This window comes from Rhodofomes roseus (genome assembly GCF_022264815.1).
Source record: "Rhodofomes roseus strain CIRM-BRFM 1785 chromosome Unknown C8Q71scaffold_11, whole genome shotgun sequence".
Classification (NCBI taxonomy): Eukaryota; Fungi; Basidiomycota; class Agaricomycetes; order Polyporales; family Fomitopsidaceae; genus Rhodofomes; species Rhodofomes roseus.
The window spans coordinates 1,023,764-1,042,047 of NW_025952967.1; the positions used below are offsets into that span (position 1 = coordinate 1,023,764).

The following is an 18,284-nucleotide window of genomic DNA, read 5'->3' on the forward strand; positions in this document are numbered from 1 at the left end:
GACGCGGTGGGCACTGCAGGTTCTCGCCATGAAGCACCTGCAAATAGCATGCGCACAGAAAGGGGGCAGGAACGAGCATATCATCTAGACGCACGACGACGCACCCAACTTCTCCGAGTCGCACCACGATGTCCGCCCATCCCGAGCCTGCTCTCGATGTCTTCCCCAGCGCAACCATCGCGCCCGTCTCACCGCTCATCTTCTCTGGCTTTCTAGAGCATCTCGGCCGCTGCATCTACGGCGGAATCTTACCTGCAGGCCACACGAACTTCCCTTACACGCCTCGCAACCCATGCTCCGAAGACCAGTTCATCGAGACTCCGAAGGAGCTCTTGACCGAGGAAGGGTTCCGTAAAGACGTCTTGGAGGTCCTGCGAGACGAGCTTGGAACGCCCATGGTGCGGTGGCCCGGCGGCAATTACGTGAGCTCGTACAAGTGGAAGGACGGGATAGGTTCACTGGAGGAACGGAAGCGACGCCCGGAGCTGGCGTGGGGCGGGGAAGAGAGCAATCTGTTCGGGACGGATGAGTGAGTGATACGTGACAGGCTTCCAGGCGCGGAGATAACGCTGGAGAGCAAAGGTTCATTGCATGGTGCCGAGTGGCCAGAATTGAGCCCTACGTTGTGCTGAACATGGGGACGGGAACCCTCGAGGAAGCGCTGCATTGGATCGAGTACTGCAACGGGGCCGGCGATACGTGAGTTGTTCTCCTCGCGTCCGCGATCTCGGGAGTTGGTGAACGTGGCATGCCAGCTACTACGCTAACCTGCGCCGCAAGAACACCGGAAAGGACGAGCCCCACAACGTCAAATACTGGGGCCTCGGGAACGAGGTCTGGGGTGAATGGCAAGTCGGGCAGCAAACCGCGTCTGCATACGCGACTAAAGCGCGCCAGTGGGCGCATGCTATCCGGTTGATTGACCCTACTGTGAAGCTCGTCGGTTGTGGCGAGACCGGGCTTAACCACTGGGACGGCGTAGTCCTGGACGAACTCGTCGACAAGGTCGACTTGCATAGGCGAGTTGACGCAACGACTCTGGTCTCATGTAAGCAACATGCTGATACCGTCTCAGTATACACCTGTACACAGGGTTCGGACCGCGAGATCGATCGCAGATCGACAAAGAGTATGGACGCGCCGTGTACGGCCCCGACGCAGCAGAGTATTCGATCGAGATTTGCAAGGGCCTGATCAACAAGGCCGTAAGCGCACTCAATCTCCGGACATCAATCCGTGACTCACCAACGTTTGCAGCGCGTTGCAAAGACCATCAGCAAGCCGATCACCATCGCATTTGACGAGTATGGCGTGTGGGATGAGACGGTCGGGACGCCGGAAAACGGCCTGGAACAGTTCTACAACCTCGCGGACGCCCTGGCGATGGCCTCCTGGTTGAATGTGTTTGTCCGGCAGGCGGATATCGTCGAGATGGCGTGCATTGCACAGAGCGTTAATGTCATCTCGCCTTTGATCACCAGGTAAGTCAATTGAACAGGCAAGCTCGGCGAAGTGGGACTGACCTCGGAGATGCAGCCCGACTGGGTTGTTCCGTCAAACTATCTATTGGCCCTTGTACCTCTTCTCTCGATATATGCGCGGCGGGGTCTCCATCCGCGTCTCGCTCTTGTCCCCGACCTTCGCCGGAGAAACTCTCCCGCAGTGGGTCTCCTCCGTTAAGGGCCAGCCCAAGGACCTGGACGCCTCGGCAGTCCTCCATACCTCCGAGACTGGCCAGAAGAGTGTCCGCATTGCTGTGGTGAACAGGAGTGAGCATAGTGCCTACACAGTGCCCGTCCGGATAGCATTTGTCAGTGCTCCGAAGGAAGTCAAGGCGCATGAGCTGTGGCACGAGGACGTGAAGGAGCAGAACGGTTGGGGGAAGGAGAATGAGGTGAGCGTGAAGACGAAGAGGGCGGCTTGGACAGGGAAGTGGACCTTCAGGGAACATTCCTTCACTTTGCTCGTGTTAGATGTAGTCTGAATGCAACGCAGCCTTATACTATGGCAAGACAGGCTTAGACAGCGAATATCTCGTATGAAGAAATAAACGTACCTAAACTTGTCGTAGTGAGGCAGCTTGTGCCATCTGGATCTTGCGACGCGGCGATCCTCCTCATTGAACCACCAAAGATTTGTGCATGTCGAGTTCAAACGCAACGTTAGCGTCGAATATATGCCGTGTACTGTAGCAGGAATGCAGCACAGTGAATTTAGCCTCTCGGGTGAGCGTAGGGACCAGGGGGTCACGACGGTAAGTAGCCGTAGAGCCAAAGAATAGACGCCCCTACCCTGATTCGGAAGGATTCGGTACACGTGTGTAGCGGGCTCAGGATATCGCATCGCCGATCCGTGTATGGCCCTCAGATCCGTCACAGACGACCTGCTGTTTGTACCACCATCTCAAAGACCTGCTTGTTTCGAACAAGAGCTTACTATGGCCCTGTGAGAATACTGCTTGACACAATACGCTGGTCAATTGTAAGCACAACAATGCGAGGACTTATCGGTGCCGATGAGAAGCTGTGAGTCCAAATTCCGCAAGTAGCAACTCGAAATGCCAGGTGCCGAGCAGAGCCTGCCCTTACAAGTTGTCCCGGACGACGAGCTTTAGGTAAAAGTAAGGTGAGCACAGCTAGTCTTGAGCACGCCCGAATCTTGACATACTTGTTTACGACCTGCAGCTGAGCAGAGAAAGGCGAACATAAAGATGGACCGTTGTCCTGCGGAACTCTGGATCCGGATTTTTGCGTTGGCGTGTACGGACGACGGCCACACAGGGCGGTCGCTCTCCCGTGTCTCGAGATACATCCGCGATGTGTCCAGATCTGTGCAGTTACAGAGCGTGGCTCTGAACGGTGCTTACGAGCTGAAATGCTTTGCGGATGTCCTGGAGAGCCGGCCCCCGGAGCATCAGAGAATTCTCCATCTGTACATCGCGCATCACAAGGAACCGGGCGACAGGAACTCCTACGCACCGCTCGAGTCACTGAACGACTCGCAACTGCGCGAAGCTCTCATCTATCGCCAGTATCATTCCGCTGATGAACAAGAGCTCCTGAGCAGACTACCGGACGACGTGCGCGGCTGGACGAGCGCCGAGCTCACAGCCAAGCGGAATGACGCGTTCATGCAAGCTCTCGATCGGGTTATGCAAATCGCGAGTCCCCACCTCCGAATCCTCACTTTGCACATCGGCTCCCTACTGCTAAGCTCGCAATATGGACCCCACTTCCCATCTGTCCTCGCCAGGTCCAACTTCCCCCATCTGGAAGAGCTCACCATCATGGACACCTTCGTGCTCCGCGGCGGGTTGCAGGCACCCAATTACAAACGGGTCCCGTTGTTCCCATCGCTCAAGTGTCTGCACCTAGTGGACTGTTACAATTACCTCCTCGCTTTCCTCGGCTCCGTACCGTCCCTCACGCATCTGCGCATGAGTGGAGTCACCCAGCTCTTCCCGGATCTCAGCGCCATCGTGCGCGGCGTGTTAGACCCGGACGCCACGACGAACGTCGTTCCCACAGCCCAAACCGGTCTCACGAGTCTGCAGAAGATCATCGTCAGCCCCGTCTCACTGTCGCGCACAGCAACGTACCGAGTCATCACGGAACAAGCGTTGAAGCAGATGGCGCGAGGTAACGACAAGCTGGTCCTTCTGCGCTCCGATCGCGCGGCGAGCCCGCCCTATGGACTGCCAGAGGCTCGGCGGGATTGGCTGCAGAGAATCGAGGGCAAGGATGGATGTTGGGGGTACCGGACGCCCGATCTTGACCCCGAAACTGTCCAGGGCTATACGTTTGGCTACTAGGCTGAACATGTCTGCGACGGCGAGGGAAGATGAGTCTGGTTTAGTTGTGTTTGAAATTGGTGTGTTATTCTCTTCGGCTTGGTCCGCTGGGCTTCTTGCACCGTTTCTTTGACACTAACAGAGGCTTGCCTTCTAGGCCCCGGTTATAGCGCTACGCATAATTGGCAGTGTTGTGTTTTGGACGCCATCCTCCGTTTGGGTACCAGTATAGCCTCTTTGAATAATCGTCTCTAGGTGTCCTCTTCTGTCAGACCCTTGCCATGGAGCCACGCTTCGCCCAAAATACACGCAAATTGTGTCTGTCCATTCCACTCCCGCGAACCTAGGATCAGGTCATTGCCACCGGTCGACGTTGTACCTGTCCCCATCGCAGGTAGTTCCGGTGCGTTCACAGGTAGTCCACCCGCTTCATGTCCGATATCCGCGCCCAGTTCGCATACACGTCGCACAGCTAACATCGGTCTTCGTCTCCGTACTCGCGCCTTTCATCCACGATCAACTAGGGGCGGATTCTTTCCCCAAACGGCTCCTAATTGCTCTGTCAGCTCGTGTTCATGCTGACAGCGGTATGTTCGGCCATCGCGCGGTGTACAAGATCCGCGCTTGTCGTTCTGTCAGCATCAGCATGCGCACGGTGTTTCTCGTTCCTCTGTGGCTCCTGGTTGTATGCAGTACACGCGGTGCTGACAGGTGTAGTGTCCACCGTGTCGCGCAGACGTGATGAGATGGTGCGTGGCCCGGTGCTCGTCCTCGGCACTTCCGGTTTGCACGCACGACCACAAGGTGTCGTGCTCAACGAGTCAAACAACGTTACTAAAAGACAGCTGTGCCTGATCTCTTAGAGACCGGTCTGCCAGGTCTACGTCGCCCGTGTTTTCTATTTGGCAGACAGCTGGCAGGAGCTACCACTGGGTTGGGCAGCTCCTTCCGGCCATCTCTGATCCCGCTGAGTCCGCGGCCTCTGTAAGTCTGCCTCCTTCGGAGGCGTCGCGCGGTACGTGCGGGTGCAGACGCCGCCACCCAGAGATATCACCGCAGTAACGGCACAGCAGCTTATTGTCCTGGCCGCTTCTCTGAGTACAGGGAGATGCTATGTCCGATATCGATCCATCTTCGGACCAGGCGGAGCAAGAGGGCACCTTCTCGTGAGATTGGGTTCTGCGAACTAAGTACGCTGCCGATGACTGTTTGGTGCACTACTTAGAAGATGTAGCCTAAGCACAGTGGGCCAGGCTCAACCTAGGACTTAGCTCGGAATCTTAGCTGAGACCATGTTGAGGGTCTGTCTTACCTAGCTGAAGGCGTACGCATGCTGTCACTCATTCTAGTGTTCTGTCCCGACGTTTGAACACGAAACTCCTCTCAGCATAACACACGTATTCGAAATATATACGCGAATGAAATAACTATACAGACGTCCCATAGGTGTCAAACTATCAGGGCGCGCCTGGAAAACAAATGCGGAATACGGTATACAGTGGACAATTATACGTGCGACTGTGGTACCGTATAAAGACTAGAACGAAGCGGGTAGATATGCAATAAGAGAGCAGAGTGGACAGCTCAGTGTAGGAAGTAGAAGGGCGAACGCGAGTAGGTGTAGTCTGTAACGTAGGATGCGTGAGCGGTAGCGTATCCACAACCAGCAGATCCAAAAGGAACGAAGTCTATGCACATCTAATCTGCGGGCAAGGAGTGGTGATGTATGCACAGGGGGAGAATCGGAGGCGATATTAGCTACAAAGGAGAGTTAGATTTTCCGGTGATAGATGTTGTCGAGACGGGAAGGCATGGGCGGCGCGCCATAAAGTATCATCGCGCCTGAGAAAAGAGGACCATGTAGCATAGGGTGGGTACACGCCTGCGGAGTCAATCAATATACCGTTAATGTCGGAGACAGAAAGCCGCACGTACTATGTACAAGGTGCTGCCAGCGTTTTGTATGCGCAATGAGGCCTTCACGCGCGGCGAGGGAGCAAAGTGACAACACGTGTCCGCTTCACCTCGAGGCCCTGCTTGCCGAAGTAGCGCTCTGACTCGAACGACCACTTCAAGCTGCCAGTGATCCAGTCGGCGAGGCCGTCGACGTAGATAGCGACCTGGCGGTCGGTCTCCGGGTCCCAAGAGGGCAGGTTCTCCCTGAGGAAGTGGAAACGATCGATACTGTGCTTGCAGAGATCGCCGACAAAGTCGACGGCCGATTGGAGATCAAGGCCTTGCTGCTTCTGCACGACAATAATCATGTTGTGCGTGTCGCCTAAAATGTATAACCCTTATTGTCAGTGACCAGAGCTTCGACCGCCACTGTTGCTAACGATGCGCTCACGCACCTTTCGACTGTTCCACGTTGAAGGAGAAGATGTCCTGTAACAAAAAGGATCAATGTCAGCTGCCGACGGCCGAAGACAATGTTGTGCCAAGGCGTACATTTGACCACTAGGCGAAGCAAAGTCAGCGACGGGTTTCCCAGGAAAGACAAAAAGGACTAACAGTGACCAGATCATTGGCGGCTTCTCCCAGGCCGCGTATGATTGGATGATCCATAACTTCCCACGGTAGGTCGAGCTATTAGGAGGTACGTCAGCGCGCTCCGTGAGCCACGCCGGAGCACTTACGTTGTTGGCATACTCGATGAGCGCCCAGCATGGCTTGCAGCCGCTAGTGTCGCGCCGGATGGCGATATACGACTCGAGGTCAGGGATAATGCCGTTAGCACGGTCCCGGGCTTGCTCTGTGATCGCCTGGAAGAACATGTCAAACGTCTCGATGAAGCGCTGCTGTGCTCCAGGCGATGCCGTCTGGATGAGACGCCGCCAGTAACTGACAGACGACATGAGCGCTCGAGGACACATTGAAAGGTTAATGATACGTACTCTTTGGTCATCTTTCCAACGCGAGACGTCGGACGCGAAGATTCCGGGTGATAGAGAGGATCCATGACCTTCATAGCGGTTCCGAGGGTACCGCGGTCGTCCATCTCGTCGGAGATGTTGTCGAGGTGGAAGAGGTAGTTCATGAAGTCGCAGCATACTCGCAGCTGAGGGTAGCCCGCGAGAGGGTAGCACATCGAAGTCAGGTAACCCGCCTTCAGCCCGTGGAACGCGTCGCGCTTCTTCTGGCTGAGGTCACCGCCGCGGAAGAGCCATCGCTTCGACTCGACACTGGCTTGCTTGTTGTGGCGGTTGCACCGGACGGGGATGGTGCAGTGGGAGACGAGGTCGGGGATGACGATCTTGGTGGGGGCAGGGGACGAGACGGAAAGCGAGGAGGACATCGTCGAGGAAGGGATACGCTGGCGGGGCGAAAAGAGGATATATACGAAAGGCGTGAAGAGAAGCGCAAGCCCAACTGGGTGAGGAACCTTCTGAGAAGGGGCGCGTTCTTATATGAGGACGCAGTGCAGTCTGTCGACACGTGTATTGGTTATTGTACGCGGATTTCGGGGATTTTCCTATAGGCTGCGAGCTATGGCGCGCGTGCGCGGCTTGCGGCGACCCTGGCGGCGAAAGCAATGCGTGAGTCAATTGCAGAAGGTCTGTCCTGTTTGGGAACGACAAAAACATCATCGCAGGACAGATCGATACGTTTCAAATCTCGGTAATCTAATTTCCGCGTACGAACAAAAAGGACCTGTCAAGACTCGCAGTCAGCCCAGATCACCAAAAGATCCAGTGCACGATTACTCTATAGTCAATCAGACTTCAGGAAGCTGCCTGGCGACGGGTCCGAAATTCGAGGACATTTCCTGTCCACCACCTGCGCCGCCATTGGTGCCCTGCGCTGCGTACTATGGCTACGGAAAGAAGCAGCGCAGGATTCGTGACGCGCCCACCAGCCACGCGCGCGAGGGCCAAGCGAGGTTACGGCACAAAGCCTGCGCTGCGCGCCTCGTTCCTAACTTGGGCTCGCTGCCGTCGGAGAAGTGCCTTTTCGGGACACGGAGGCGGGATATGCTACCGTCCCGGCGGTCCCCGCGCCCACACACTTCAAACTCCGCGACGGCATGATGGCGGGATCAACTCTTGCTCACAAGTCGTGCCGGTGGGCAACGCGACCTGCACTTTGAGCTTGAGCCAGTCTCGGACCCATGCCTTCCTCCGCGATGCACGGTGTCCTCGCATTCGCAGGTGTCCTGCGCGATGCAATAGACTCTTGCTCGCTTCAAAGAGGCTTGTGGCCTACCACGCCCCCGGGCAATGCCGAGCGGGGCGGCCACCGTCCCGACATGACACATTTGGCGGTTTACGAGGCGCTGGCTAGTTGATGAACGTGAGAAAGCCATCGCGCACTGCGATCTCTCGCAGCGACGGCCCCAGAAGCCATGAGAAGCCAGTCTTCCTTCCCGATCGGTGACGCAACTCACCATGGACTGCACACTCACATCGCATCGCCGTCGCGCCGCCCTGCATTGCTGACCATCCCGGGCCAACGTCTGCAGACCTCTTCCCGAATATGAGACGTGCCACACCAGACGCTGAGCAAACATGATGAGAACGCGGAGAATTAAGCAATTCGAAATGCGCGCAGACCGATTTCCCGTCCACCCGGGGCCGATGAGTATCCTCGTCCAGGCATGGAAGGCGCCGTCCGCTTCTGCGGCTCGCACAAATCACCACACCATATGTGGCGCAAGAAGCACCTGAGCCGACGTGAAATGTCAGACACGGCGATGTAAGCGTTACTGTAATAATCATGACATACAGACATGGAGGCGTTTCACGCACCATCAGTTCTTGTGGCCATAAAGCAGGTGAAGCGTGTTACATTTTGCAGTAAACTTCACGTCCAACGTCCAAACCATCTACGCATGCCGAGGTGCAGGAAAACTTGAAGGCAGTCCCTGCGAGTTGCAAACTCGTGCACTGCCACAAGAGTGACAGGACGCAGATATGTTTTAGCCGGTCGTCCAGGTACGGTGTGATATGACTGGAAGTTGCGAAAACGTCGCAACTACCATTGCGATCAACGACGCCAGAGGCCCATCGCTCCTACGCGTCGTGCGATGGCGGACCAGCGTCGTATGCTGAGATCTGTACAATCTGTACAGGGGGTGAGTAAAAACCCTCACAGCAACGCTCGGGCGTAGTGGCCAGACGTCCCAGCGACAGGACGAGAACGGAGTGGTCACCATGCATGTGAACGCGTATTCGAACGTGCCATCGAAAGTCCGGGAGCCGCGGAGCCGGAGGGCAGTCAACGTCCACATTCTGTGACATTTGACAGCCACAGAGGCGGGTGCACGCTCGGCCATCTACGCCCACAGCACCTGCCAATCTCTTTGTGGCGAGTGGCAAGGTCAAAGTCGGTCTAGCTTACGGTCACGGTGACGTCGCCAACCACGTCTTCTGGGAAACCCGACCTAGCTCGTTTGCCAAACCACTACGCATGCATTCGGCGGTAACCGGTGACTTTTGATGCCGCCGCGTACAATCAACGCGCTGGGGATTTGATATGGACAGTGGAGCGGCCTTTGAGCGTTCCTTGTACCCAAAACACCGGAGAACGCGGGACTACGGCTCCCCAGTAGCTTGGGACCGGGTGGCCGTCATCATTGCAGTGCCCAACAACTGCCTGAGGAGGACACGAAGATGGAGGAAGGACAACCTGTGAGAAGACAGTACACAGCTCTCAGGCGAAAAGGCTTAGCGTACCATGTGAAGGCCACAACCACTACAGCTGTATATGTAGGGCTGGCATTGGCAGGGGGCAGAATCATCATACCACAGGTCCGATCGCAGGAGGATCCGCGCACCGCGCGCATATTTGCTAACAGCCCTGACAGTCGGTCGTATTTTGGGAGAGCCCGTACCGCAGTCCAATATAGGTCTGTGTCGGAGGAGTCCAACTCTGGAATTGCTGGCTCGCACGCCCAAAGAGGACTGAAGGAATACTTCAGCGAGATGGTTGAGCATGCTGCTGTAACGGACCTCGGCGTTCCTGGTACCCTAAGAACCACGCTACCACGGATATCACCTTCCAGCATCCCGACAGTTCATCATCTCCTTGAGAAATCGGACCGCCTGCACCGTCCTTAGTTAATTGTAGAAAGCCAAATAGCTGGGCTGCGCCCCAGACGCACATACTGCATACCCTGGCAATCCCGACCCCGGCGGTTGCAACATATGCCCATAACTCGTATAGTGTGACGCATGGACGTTTGTCCATTTCTGGGAGTGCACTTCGGTCCACAAGATGGATAGATGGCGTTCAGTAGCTCATCTCTGACTACGACTGATACACACTCACACGGCCGCGCGAAGGCTAGTATGCTTCGTTACAGCGGACGGACTAACGTCCAATTGGGGTGAGTGTGTTTTGAGATATGATATGGACGTCTGCTTGTTTCCGGCGAATGGACTTCGGTCCGGCCTGGTGACAGATGGCGTTCAGTAGCATCTCTCTCATAGCGGCTGACACGCACTCACACAGCCCCGTATAATGGATGTGCTCCGTTACAGCGGATGAACGCATGTCCAAATGAACGATAGAAGAGCCCACGTGTGTCATACGGTAATCCCGTCGTCCCAAGCGTGAGTTGGGAAATGAACCCGCGCGCAGCTTCATACTGCGGTCCACTCGACATTCATGCGGACCTGATACTGGAGGTTCAGCCCCAAGTGACTCTGCGTGCACATGCATGCTCGGAATGGTTAGTGGCCCCAACATCGCCTCGTACGCCAGATGAACCACTTTCGTCGAGATAGTGGACGTGAATCAACGCGGAGAACGGAGTAGCGGGCTGCGGTACCAACATCTCCCCGCACGCTAGACGGTCCACTTCCGTCCAGGATAGTCAACATGTGCATGCACCGTGCCCGGTGGTCCGCGCAGAAGCATCGGCCACCCGCCTGTGCGATCGATCGGCGAGTGCATAGGCTGGCCTCCTTGTCGACGGCTTCGCAGCAGTGTCCTCACTGACATCGATCGCATACGTCCTCGGACATGAAGATACTGCCTCCGCCCTTCTGCGAGGTCCGAACGCGCAGTATCGCCATATTCGAGCGCGACGACTTATGCCCGATCAGGTCTACTGACCTCCGAAGGCGGTGATTGTTCTCTGGTAGCCGAAGAACGAGCCTGTGGGGCTCTTTCCATGCGCCTTGGACGTGACCGCGCCGCACATCCTGTACAAGATCCATCCGTGATTATAGCATCTCAGGCGAACAAGGGAGAGGATCGTGGGCGTCATCGCAACTCACCGGCGAGTTAAGCGGGGAGCTAATGAGGTTATCACGGACTACGCGGCGACGCAATTGTCTTGACAGACGACCTTGTCAATCAGGCACTGTAGCGTAGAACGGTACGAGTCTAGGTAGGCACATACTTTCTGATTAGCTATGCCATGCGCCCGCCCGACGAGATCCTCCACAAGGCCTACTCACAGCGGCAGGAAACCGGCGAGGCTAGTCGTTAAGGTTGAGCCTACTAGAACGCCGCGAAGACGGCTGATAGCATGAATGGGTCGCGTAAATTGCAAAGACAAAAGAGAAGGGTGTTTCCGCGTAGCGAGCAACGTCGTGACTCGTCAATGGAAGTGAAGATCGTAATGACGATGAGCTGAGCGATGGGTGCGATAACTTCTCCGCTTCGACAGGGTGCACAGGTTGTTCGACTTTCATGCTTGCCCGCTGGTCATCTGAGGCTTCGGGGCGAACACGAGTCCACAACCACCCTCGACGGCCGTGGGCACGATGTGTGGACAATGAGCACAAGGGCTAGTTGGGCGACCACGACAGCTTTGAGAAGTAGTATCTGATTCTGAGCTTCCGAGCGTGAGTCCAGTCGCACACTAAGGCTGCATAGGGGAACGGAGAACAGTGAAGTCAAGGCAACAGGCCCGCGCCGGTAATCGACCAAGTTACAGTACTGTAGGTCGGCCGGTAAGGGCCGGGTAAGTAAATCGCTTATCTTTCGCAAAGGGACTAGTTACGTAAGCAGATGCGGTCACCGACCTGCGCCTCTGAGTCTCAGCCACACTCGTCCAACAACTCCTCTACGCCGCGGTAGCAGCTCCCTGCTTTACATCGTACACCCACATCGACACAGCGATTGGGTTGGAGGACCAGAAGGTGGCTCGTATCATCTAGCCCTCGTCAAAAGCTTGTGTACGCGCGCCGTGCCGCGCGGTCGTCGCAGACCATGCCACCCAGACGAACATTCGGACCAGCAGACTCGGACGCGGTAGATGACAATGAGCAGGCACCGCATCCACAAACGCGTCGGAAGTCTACACGTGTATCATTTTCTGCTTTGCGGAAGCCAAGCTTCAGTCTGCTGCGGAGGAGTACGGTCGATGAGGAGGCAGGAGAAGGGAGCGAAGTTCCGGACAAGCCTGCGATTCCCAGCGCGCTGCAGTCAAGCGAGGCGTATACCACGCCGTTGCCGACACTGTCCATGATTGTCCTGTCGATAGTGAGTCCTTCGCCGAGCCATTATCCCCATATCGTGTGACTATACGCGCGATTTCTTTAGGCCATGCTGGGGGAGTTCTTGTCGGCTAATGTGTCGGCGCCATTCATATTGTTCATGGTGCAAGGTACGTCAGCGCGACCAGGAGATACTCTGGGCGTGTACTCGTTCGACCCCCTGTTTCCCCATTGCGGCGTCATCACCCCTTCCCCTTCTCCCTCGCTTTCGCGTTCGTTTTACAATGAGGTCTCATGGGCGATCATCTATTAGGGTTCAATCAATTCGACGATGAAGCGAAGGTTGGCTACTGGACTGGCATTCTAGGTAAGATCCTCGAGCGTCGCTGAGTGGCTTCTCCTGACTGTCCATTCATCAGTGTCGACGTTCTTCTTGACGCAGTTCCTCACGTCACTGCTCTGGGTATGCTCTACTACTACTACTTCCACTCATCGTTGTTTGATGCCCGGCACAGGCGACAGTTGCCGCGAAGCATGGCCAACGGATTGTCCTCTTCACATCTTTGCTCGGAAGCGCTATCACTTGCTGCATATTCGGGACTGCCACCACGATGCAGGAAGCGGTGGCCATCCGACTGCTGCAAGGGATATTTGCCGGTGCGATCGGTGTTGCGCGTGGCTGCGTCACCATGATCACCGACCAAAGCAACGAGGGAAGAGCGTATGCTATACTCGGGTGAGTAATAGAGCTACCCTCTATCCGTCCGCCGGACGCTGACGGCGGCGTAGGTTCTGCTGGGGATTTGGTGGCGTTGCCGGTGCGATCGTAGGTGGGACATGTGAGTGCGGGGTATCACTGAGAATCTTGCACGTTACTGACGTCTAATAGTCGAATCACCGGCCAAGAAATGGCCCTCTGTCTTCGGCAATATCCCAATCTTCGTGCAGTATCCTTACCTATTGCCAACTATGTTAGCGGCCTCTGTCACGTTCATAGGTAACATCTTGCTACTAGATGCAGCTATTTGAAGTCTTACAAACCTTCACAGGAGCAATCTTGAGCCTGTTCCTGGGCCCAGATGGTGGTCCTCGAGAGGGTGCTATTCGTTTGCCAGCTGAGAAGATTGACACCATCCCTGAGGAGGAGGAATCGGTCCCTAGCACTCCTGTTTTCGGGAGCCCGGAGCGCCGAAGTGCGTACGGCTCGTTGAAGCACAAGCTCTCGAGACGGCTCTCTGGGTACTTCTCAGGACGCAACCAGGACGCAGAGGAGGGACCATCGACGCCAGGACCCGCGCCAGAGCCCGTGCCACTCTCAATCACCCCCTCCAACAGCGCCAGCAAGATGCGGACGCTCTCATCTACCAATCGCGCGGACGGTTCTGCATATGGATACGGAAGCGCGTACAGGAGCCGTCTTGCAAGTGGATATAGCCTCGGGAACAGGACCAGTGTGGCGGCTTCACTACGGCACAGGCGCGAAAGTAACTTCGAAGGCTTACCGTCGTCTGTGGGTACCGAGCGCGACCTCAATTTCGCTCAACGACTCCTCATGGCAAACGAGAACGCGGTCACGAACATCGCCGATCTGTGGGTCGCTGCCGCCATAAACGTCGACAACGAGGATCCCTTCGAATCGGAGGACGAATTCGAAGACGAGGAAGGCAACGTCGAAGGTGAGGAGGGCAGAGTAGTCTCATCCGCCCTAGACGACCTCGACGAGGAGGACGTCTTCGGCGGGGCCGGGACTACGCCCACTCCCAGGAACAACCGCTTCTTCCGGCGCGAGTCGCACACCTCCGTCCGCTCGCAGTCGAAGCGCCCCTCGTTCTCAACAGCACGCCTGCCCCCGCCACGGAGCTCGCCGCGGCGCCCGTCGTACTCCGGCCGCCTTTCCGTGCACCGCCAGCGCTCGTCGCAGTTCTCGCCGCGCCTGCCGAGCGAGGACACGGGCACGCCGCCGCCGCTGCACCGCCGCGCGTCTGGGAGCATGCCCCCCATCTTCGCGCATGTGGGCGTGCGGACGCCCCCTGCGGTCGTCGAGGCGCAGCAGCTCCTCGCGCAGTTGGAGGAGCAGGGCCCGGCGGATACGCTCGAACCCATCTTGGAGGGACCGAGGGCACAGCAGGTGCAGCCCGAGGAGGCGGAGGTGTGGGAGAAGGAGCCTTCGCTGATGTCTCTGCTGCCTATGACGATCATTGTGCAATATGGGCTATTGGCGCTCCATTCGACGACGCACGATCAGGTGTTCTACCTTTACCTCGTGTCGTAAGTCTATTGAGCGTTACGCGCGGCAAGCTGTTGTACTAACTCTCACTTACAGCAAGTATCCCCTGGGTGGACTCAACCTCAATGCAGGACATTTCTCGCAGCTGAGTACGTAGATGAGGCATCTGCAAGAGCGACGCTCACTGTATACCCTTTCAGTCGCCTTAATGTGTTTGGCGCAGATCGCCTACCAGTTCTACTTGTACCCGTGAGTTACGTGCCTTCTCTCATCCATACTCGACGCTCACCCACGTCTCGCCATAATAGAAACATCGGGTGCGTGCTTTCCCCATGAACCACGCATCAGCTCTAACGTACGTTTACGTATATACAGTCCTCCGAGGGGCCGGTTTTCGCACCTCGCCATGTTCCGCATTGGATCGCTCCTTTTCATTCCAGCATATTTGTCTGTCATCATGTACCGTGTGTTCGCAAGTGCGAATGATGACGGGAACCCGATTCTCATGGCCGGTACGTGTTTAAAACTGGCATTAAGGAACGCAGATCATGAGCTGATTTACTCGGATCCGCGTTGTAGCACTCGCTTTAAGCACGTTAGTACCTGAACGTGCACAGTTTCATTGGCGTGAGAGCTTAATCTTGTTCCCCACTAGGGCCGTGCGCTTCTGCGGAGGCACGTTCGCGTACACCGCAGTGTCCGTACTGCTGAACTACAGTAGGCTCCTGCTTCTCAGCCGACGACACCCAATGCTCACGTCTCTCCAGTGTCTCCGCCACATCTGGTGGGCTTTGCAAATGGCATCGCGCAGAGTATTGTTAGTCTCGCACGGTTCATTGGACCCATCCTGGGCGGTACGGTACGTCGGACGCTCCTATGGTGTTTGTCCGATTCGCTGATCGTCCGCGCTCGCCGTAGCTCTGGTCTATGAGCGTGGAGAACGGACCCGCCGGGTACCCGCTGGGCTTCATTGCATGTGCAGCAGCGTGCGCCCTCGCCGTGGCGCACAGTTTCTTGATTCGATGAACGACTTGCACCTTGCAGACCACTTATCCTCTCGTATACCATTGGAGTTTGTATCCTGGTTCACACTCGTCTTCCAGTAGCCTTCAAATCTCTTGTTTCTCGTTTCTTTATCGTTATCTTACTGTTCGGCTTGTCAACGTATTTGTGCAGGTAGAAGTTGTTCGGACGGACTATGAAACATCTCCTTTGCAACCCTCGTTCTGTGCCCGCATCTCGGGCCATATATCTGAGACACTGTTCATCCAAGGAAACGTGCAAGCCTTGTGTTTGGTACACAGCGCTGTTTGATGCAGGCGAATGTTATGTCCGAGATGCGGGCGCTTGGGCGAGCGCTCCCGGCATTCTCCGCACCCCCTCGGCATTCTCCGTCCATCCCTGCGTCGTCTGCCTGGGTTGTGCAGGAGTGCAGCTTGCCTCCAACGCTCGAACATCGCACGTTCGCTACTTGCTCTCTACGAAATGAACGGTTGCTTCCCGGGACCGACTCGCTGGTGGGACTCGTTGGTGCCTGCATCTTTCATTCTAGGGTACGGGCTCTATGCGCTCGGGTCTCGAACAGAATTGTTCGTCAATTCCTGGTCAAGTTCATCCACTCCACCTCGGTTCCTCAGAGGCCTCGACTCAGATCCGTTGGGGAAATTTTCATTCAAGTTGAGTTGAGTTGCTGGGCCTGGGCTCTATGTATGCTCGTGACGAGCGGTGGGCGAAATTCTTTGGTAAGCCGTGGGGCGGTGTCAATTTGCTGGGACTTTCTCATACCCGGTGTAGCAGTCCAAGTGTATGGTGATGACCTCGCGTTCATTACTGGCGGGTTTTACGGAACGCTTATTCTTCTCAATGACATCGTGCCACATCATGCGGTACGTTCGATTCCTGCAACGAACATGGCAGCAACCATGCGCGCGCGGCCTCCCCGGACACCTAGCTGTGGACATCTGCAAAGCGGTCAGCGCTGACAGGGCTATGACTGTTTCCACGTGCATCAGGACCGGACAAGGCACTCTCCTGGCCGTCTCGGTATGTCGTGGAGAACACGCGGACGAGTTTTGTTCTGGACTGCGGTGCTATCGATTGCACCGGAATTGAGACGAACCGCTCTGGCCTCTGCAAATTGACTTGTTCCTCGGTCGAACCTAAAAGCTTATTCAGCCTTCGCACCGTTCGCTGGCAACCTGATTGGTGGTTGGTTTACGTCTACTGCCGCGCATATGGGAAGTATTGCGCCTTTGTATACTCAATACTCCATTCAGTCCGTCGTCGAAGTGCTCACCGAACGTCCGACGTCGCTCGTCGTTGGGGAAAAGGCGTCACCCGTGCTGTCATCCCGCATTATGCATCCCGCATTATGCCCGCTTTTGTGCTCGGCGTTTTTGGGCGCTTGTGGTTCAAACATCGGGCGCCTCGCGACTTAGGAGCGAATCATGAAGGCAGTCCAAGACTATTGGACAACGCCACCTCGGCTGGTGGAGACTGCGCATACCGGTCGGGCAATTACTTGCGAGGAGAAAGAAACCCCGAAAAATGAAAATTTGCCTCTCGCGCCTGACATGCACCTGCCCTCCGGTCGTTACGTCCACAGCTAGCATGCTGTTGCTTATGCCGTCTTCCCTTGTCTCGGTCAAAGCCACCTCTAGCCGGCCCAAGTCTGGCCCCCTCCTGAGTATAAAAGACCTGCCCTTCTCTACCCGGTCCTCAGGCTCCCTCGTCCTCTTGTCCTAGACACCTCTCGCACCCCACTCCTTCGCCTTTCCGTTCACTCTCCTCTGTCATTCACCATGTTCTTCACTAAGGTTGTCGTTGCTCTCGCCCTCGCCGTGTCCGCCCTGGCAATGGCCGTTCCTCGTGCTACCAACGCCACCTGCGGCTCCAGCCCTGAGACGTCGACTACTTCCACCACCGTGACGTCCGATGCCTCCAGCTCAGACCTCTCCTGGTTGTCTGGTACTCAGACTGGTGACGGTAAAGTTGCACACGTCAGGTGTCGTGAGCAATGAGGGCTGATTGTCACTATTGCACCTAGCTACTTACTACAGCACCGGCCTGGGTGCCTGTGGTATTGACAACGTCGACACCGACTACATTGTGGCAGTGTCCGAGCATCTCTTCGACAACTACCCGTCAGTATTCTCATTGTTCCGTTGTATCATTGCAGCCATTAACCCGACGTATGACAGTGGCTACGCCGGTACCAACCCTAACAACAACCCCGTCTGCAAGAAGCAGATCACGGCCAACTGTACGTCCTCTCATTCTTGTGGTTGCACACAACACAGGCTCACGATATACTGCGCATCTAGACAACGGCAACTCGGTCACTGTCACTGTCACCGACCGCTGCGTCGCCTGCGCCGTCACGGACCTCGACTTCAGCCCGTCCGCGTTCCAGCAGCTCGCATCGGAGTCCGTGGGCCGTCTCTACGGCATGACCTGGACGTGGTCGTAGACACGTCCTCACGTCCTCACGCAACGACCGCGCCCCGGTGGTGCATGCGTCAACGCCCCATAGATCTCCATCTCAGCAATCTCGGTCTCCGCGCGACACGAGTTAATTATCTACTCTTTATGGCTTTTCTTGGTGACAGGCTCGGATCTGTCGGTCTAGAATGTCTCGGCGCTTGGGCGTCCCTTCGTTCCGCAGCTGCTTGCAGCGCGCGGCAGGAGGCTAGGAGAAGCACAAGTGTCTGTATTATGTGTAATCCGCATAGAGCTACTCACGCGCTTCGGTCGCGAGATGTCATGGGATGTAGTCCAACATGTTGTAGAAGTTACATAATACATTGTAGCATTGTCAGGATTGAATCACTGGATGCCTATGTTCGCGGGCAATGTTCAAGTCAGGATGCTCAGCCACTTC

General features: G+C 56.2%; 7 protein-coding genes across 7 annotated transcripts; 6 read left to right on the forward strand and 1 right to left on the reverse strand.

Annotated features, from left to right (window-relative positions):
- Positions 1-128: 128 nt before the first annotated feature.
- Positions 129-1,984, forward strand: C8Q71DRAFT_797131 (glycoside hydrolase; the record flags this gene model as incomplete). Its single annotated transcript, XM_047925725.1, has 6 exons — positions 129-529; positions 583-699; positions 756-1,019; positions 1,076-1,205; positions 1,258-1,481; positions 1,537-1,984. 6 exons carry the CDS (start codon positions 129-131, stop codon positions 1,982-1,984), a joined length of 1,584 nt encoding a protein of 527 aa, XP_047778660.1.
- Positions 1,985-2,317: 333 nt separating this feature from the next.
- Positions 2,318-4,120, forward strand: C8Q71DRAFT_810859 (uncharacterized protein). Its single transcript, XM_047926051.1, has 2 exons — positions 2,318-3,870; positions 3,948-4,120. Exon 1 carries the CDS (start codon positions 2,711-2,713, stop codon positions 3,809-3,811), a length of 1,101 nt encoding a protein of 366 aa, XP_047778661.1. The 5' UTR covers positions 2,318-2,710; the 3' UTR covers positions 3,812-3,870; positions 3,948-4,120.
- Positions 4,121-4,329: 209 nt separating this feature from the next.
- Positions 4,330-4,681, forward strand: C8Q71DRAFT_762181 (uncharacterized protein). Its single transcript, XM_047923910.1, has one exon. The coding sequence runs from the start codon at positions 4,366-4,368 to the stop codon at positions 4,651-4,653; it is 288 nt and encodes a 95-aa protein (XP_047778662.1). The 5' UTR covers positions 4,330-4,365; the 3' UTR covers positions 4,654-4,681.
- Positions 4,682-5,769: 1,088 nt separating this feature from the next.
- On the reverse strand, positions 5,770-7,085 carry C8Q71DRAFT_708444 (isoprenoid synthase domain-containing protein; the record flags this gene model as incomplete). Its single annotated transcript, XM_047920620.1, has 6 exons — positions 5,770-6,068; positions 6,142-6,175; positions 6,239-6,247; positions 6,302-6,376; positions 6,427-6,631; positions 6,685-7,085. 6 exons carry the CDS (start codon positions 7,083-7,085, stop codon positions 5,770-5,772), a joined length of 1,023 nt encoding a protein of 340 aa, XP_047778663.1.
- Positions 7,086-11,758: 4,673 nt separating this feature from the next.
- Positions 11,759-15,661, forward strand: C8Q71DRAFT_762220 (uncharacterized protein). The gene is made up of 16 exons (XM_047923911.1): positions 11,759-12,223; positions 12,284-12,347; positions 12,491-12,544; positions 12,597-12,640; positions 12,693-12,913; positions 12,967-13,016; positions 13,067-13,174; positions 13,227-14,445; positions 14,501-14,553; positions 14,605-14,653; positions 14,713-14,721; positions 14,780-14,916; positions 14,984-14,999; positions 15,060-15,121; positions 15,172-15,263; positions 15,323-15,661. The coding sequence occupies exons 1-16, from the start codon at positions 11,951-11,953 to the stop codon at positions 15,428-15,430; spliced, it is 2,559 nt and encodes an 852-aa protein (XP_047778664.1). The 5' UTR covers positions 11,759-11,950; the 3' UTR covers positions 15,431-15,661.
- Positions 15,620-16,600, forward strand: C8Q71DRAFT_80716 (uncharacterized protein). The gene has a single exon (XM_047926006.1). It carries the CDS (start codon positions 15,718-15,720, stop codon positions 16,384-16,386), a length of 669 nt encoding a protein of 222 aa, XP_047778665.1. The 5' UTR covers positions 15,620-15,717; the 3' UTR covers positions 16,387-16,600.
- A 511-nt stretch (positions 16,601-17,111) lies between these two features.
- C8Q71DRAFT_80700 (plant expansin) lies at positions 17,112-17,967 on the forward strand. Its single transcript, XM_047926005.1, has 4 exons — positions 17,112-17,389; positions 17,451-17,547; positions 17,605-17,666; positions 17,728-17,967. Exons 1-4 carry the CDS (start codon positions 17,206-17,208, stop codon positions 17,871-17,873), a joined length of 489 nt encoding a protein of 162 aa, XP_047778666.1. The 5' UTR covers positions 17,112-17,205; the 3' UTR covers positions 17,874-17,967.
- Positions 17,968-18,284: the final 317 nt, after the last annotated feature.

Excerpts from the sequence above, each read along its gene's own strand:
- C8Q71DRAFT_80700 (XM_047926005.1), top strand. The coding sequence starts at position 17,206 with ATGTTCTTCACTAAGGTTGTCGTTGCTCTCGCCCTCGCCGTGTCCGCC. Across the intron at positions 17,390-17,450 it reads TGGTACTCAGACTGGTGACG|CTACTTACTACAGCACCGGC; the intron begins GTAAAGTTGCAC and ends TATTGCACCTAG. Across the intron at positions 17,548-17,604 it reads CATCTCTTCGACAACTACCC|TGGCTACGCCGGTACCAACC; the intron begins GTCAGTATTCTC and ends GACGTATGACAG.
- C8Q71DRAFT_762181 (XM_047923910.1), top strand. The coding sequence starts at position 4,366 with ATGCTGACAGCGGTATGTTCGGCCATCGCGCGGTGTACAAGATCCGCG.
- C8Q71DRAFT_762220 (XM_047923911.1), top strand. The coding sequence starts at position 11,951 with ATGCCACCCAGACGAACATTCGGACCAGCAGACTCGGACGCGGTAGAT. Across the intron at positions 13,175-13,226 it reads GGCCTCTGTCACGTTCATAG|GAGCAATCTTGAGCCTGTTC; the intron begins GTAACATCTTGC and ends AAACCTTCACAG. Across the intron at positions 14,446-14,500 it reads TTCTACCTTTACCTCGTGTC|CAAGTATCCCCTGGGTGGAC; the intron begins GTAAGTCTATTG and ends TCTCACTTACAG.
- C8Q71DRAFT_80716 (XM_047926006.1), top strand. The coding sequence starts at position 15,718 with ATGCAGGCGAATGTTATGTCCGAGATGCGGGCGCTTGGGCGAGCGCTC.
- C8Q71DRAFT_810859 (XM_047926051.1), top strand. The coding sequence starts at position 2,711 with ATGGACCGTTGTCCTGCGGAACTCTGGATCCGGATTTTTGCGTTGGCG.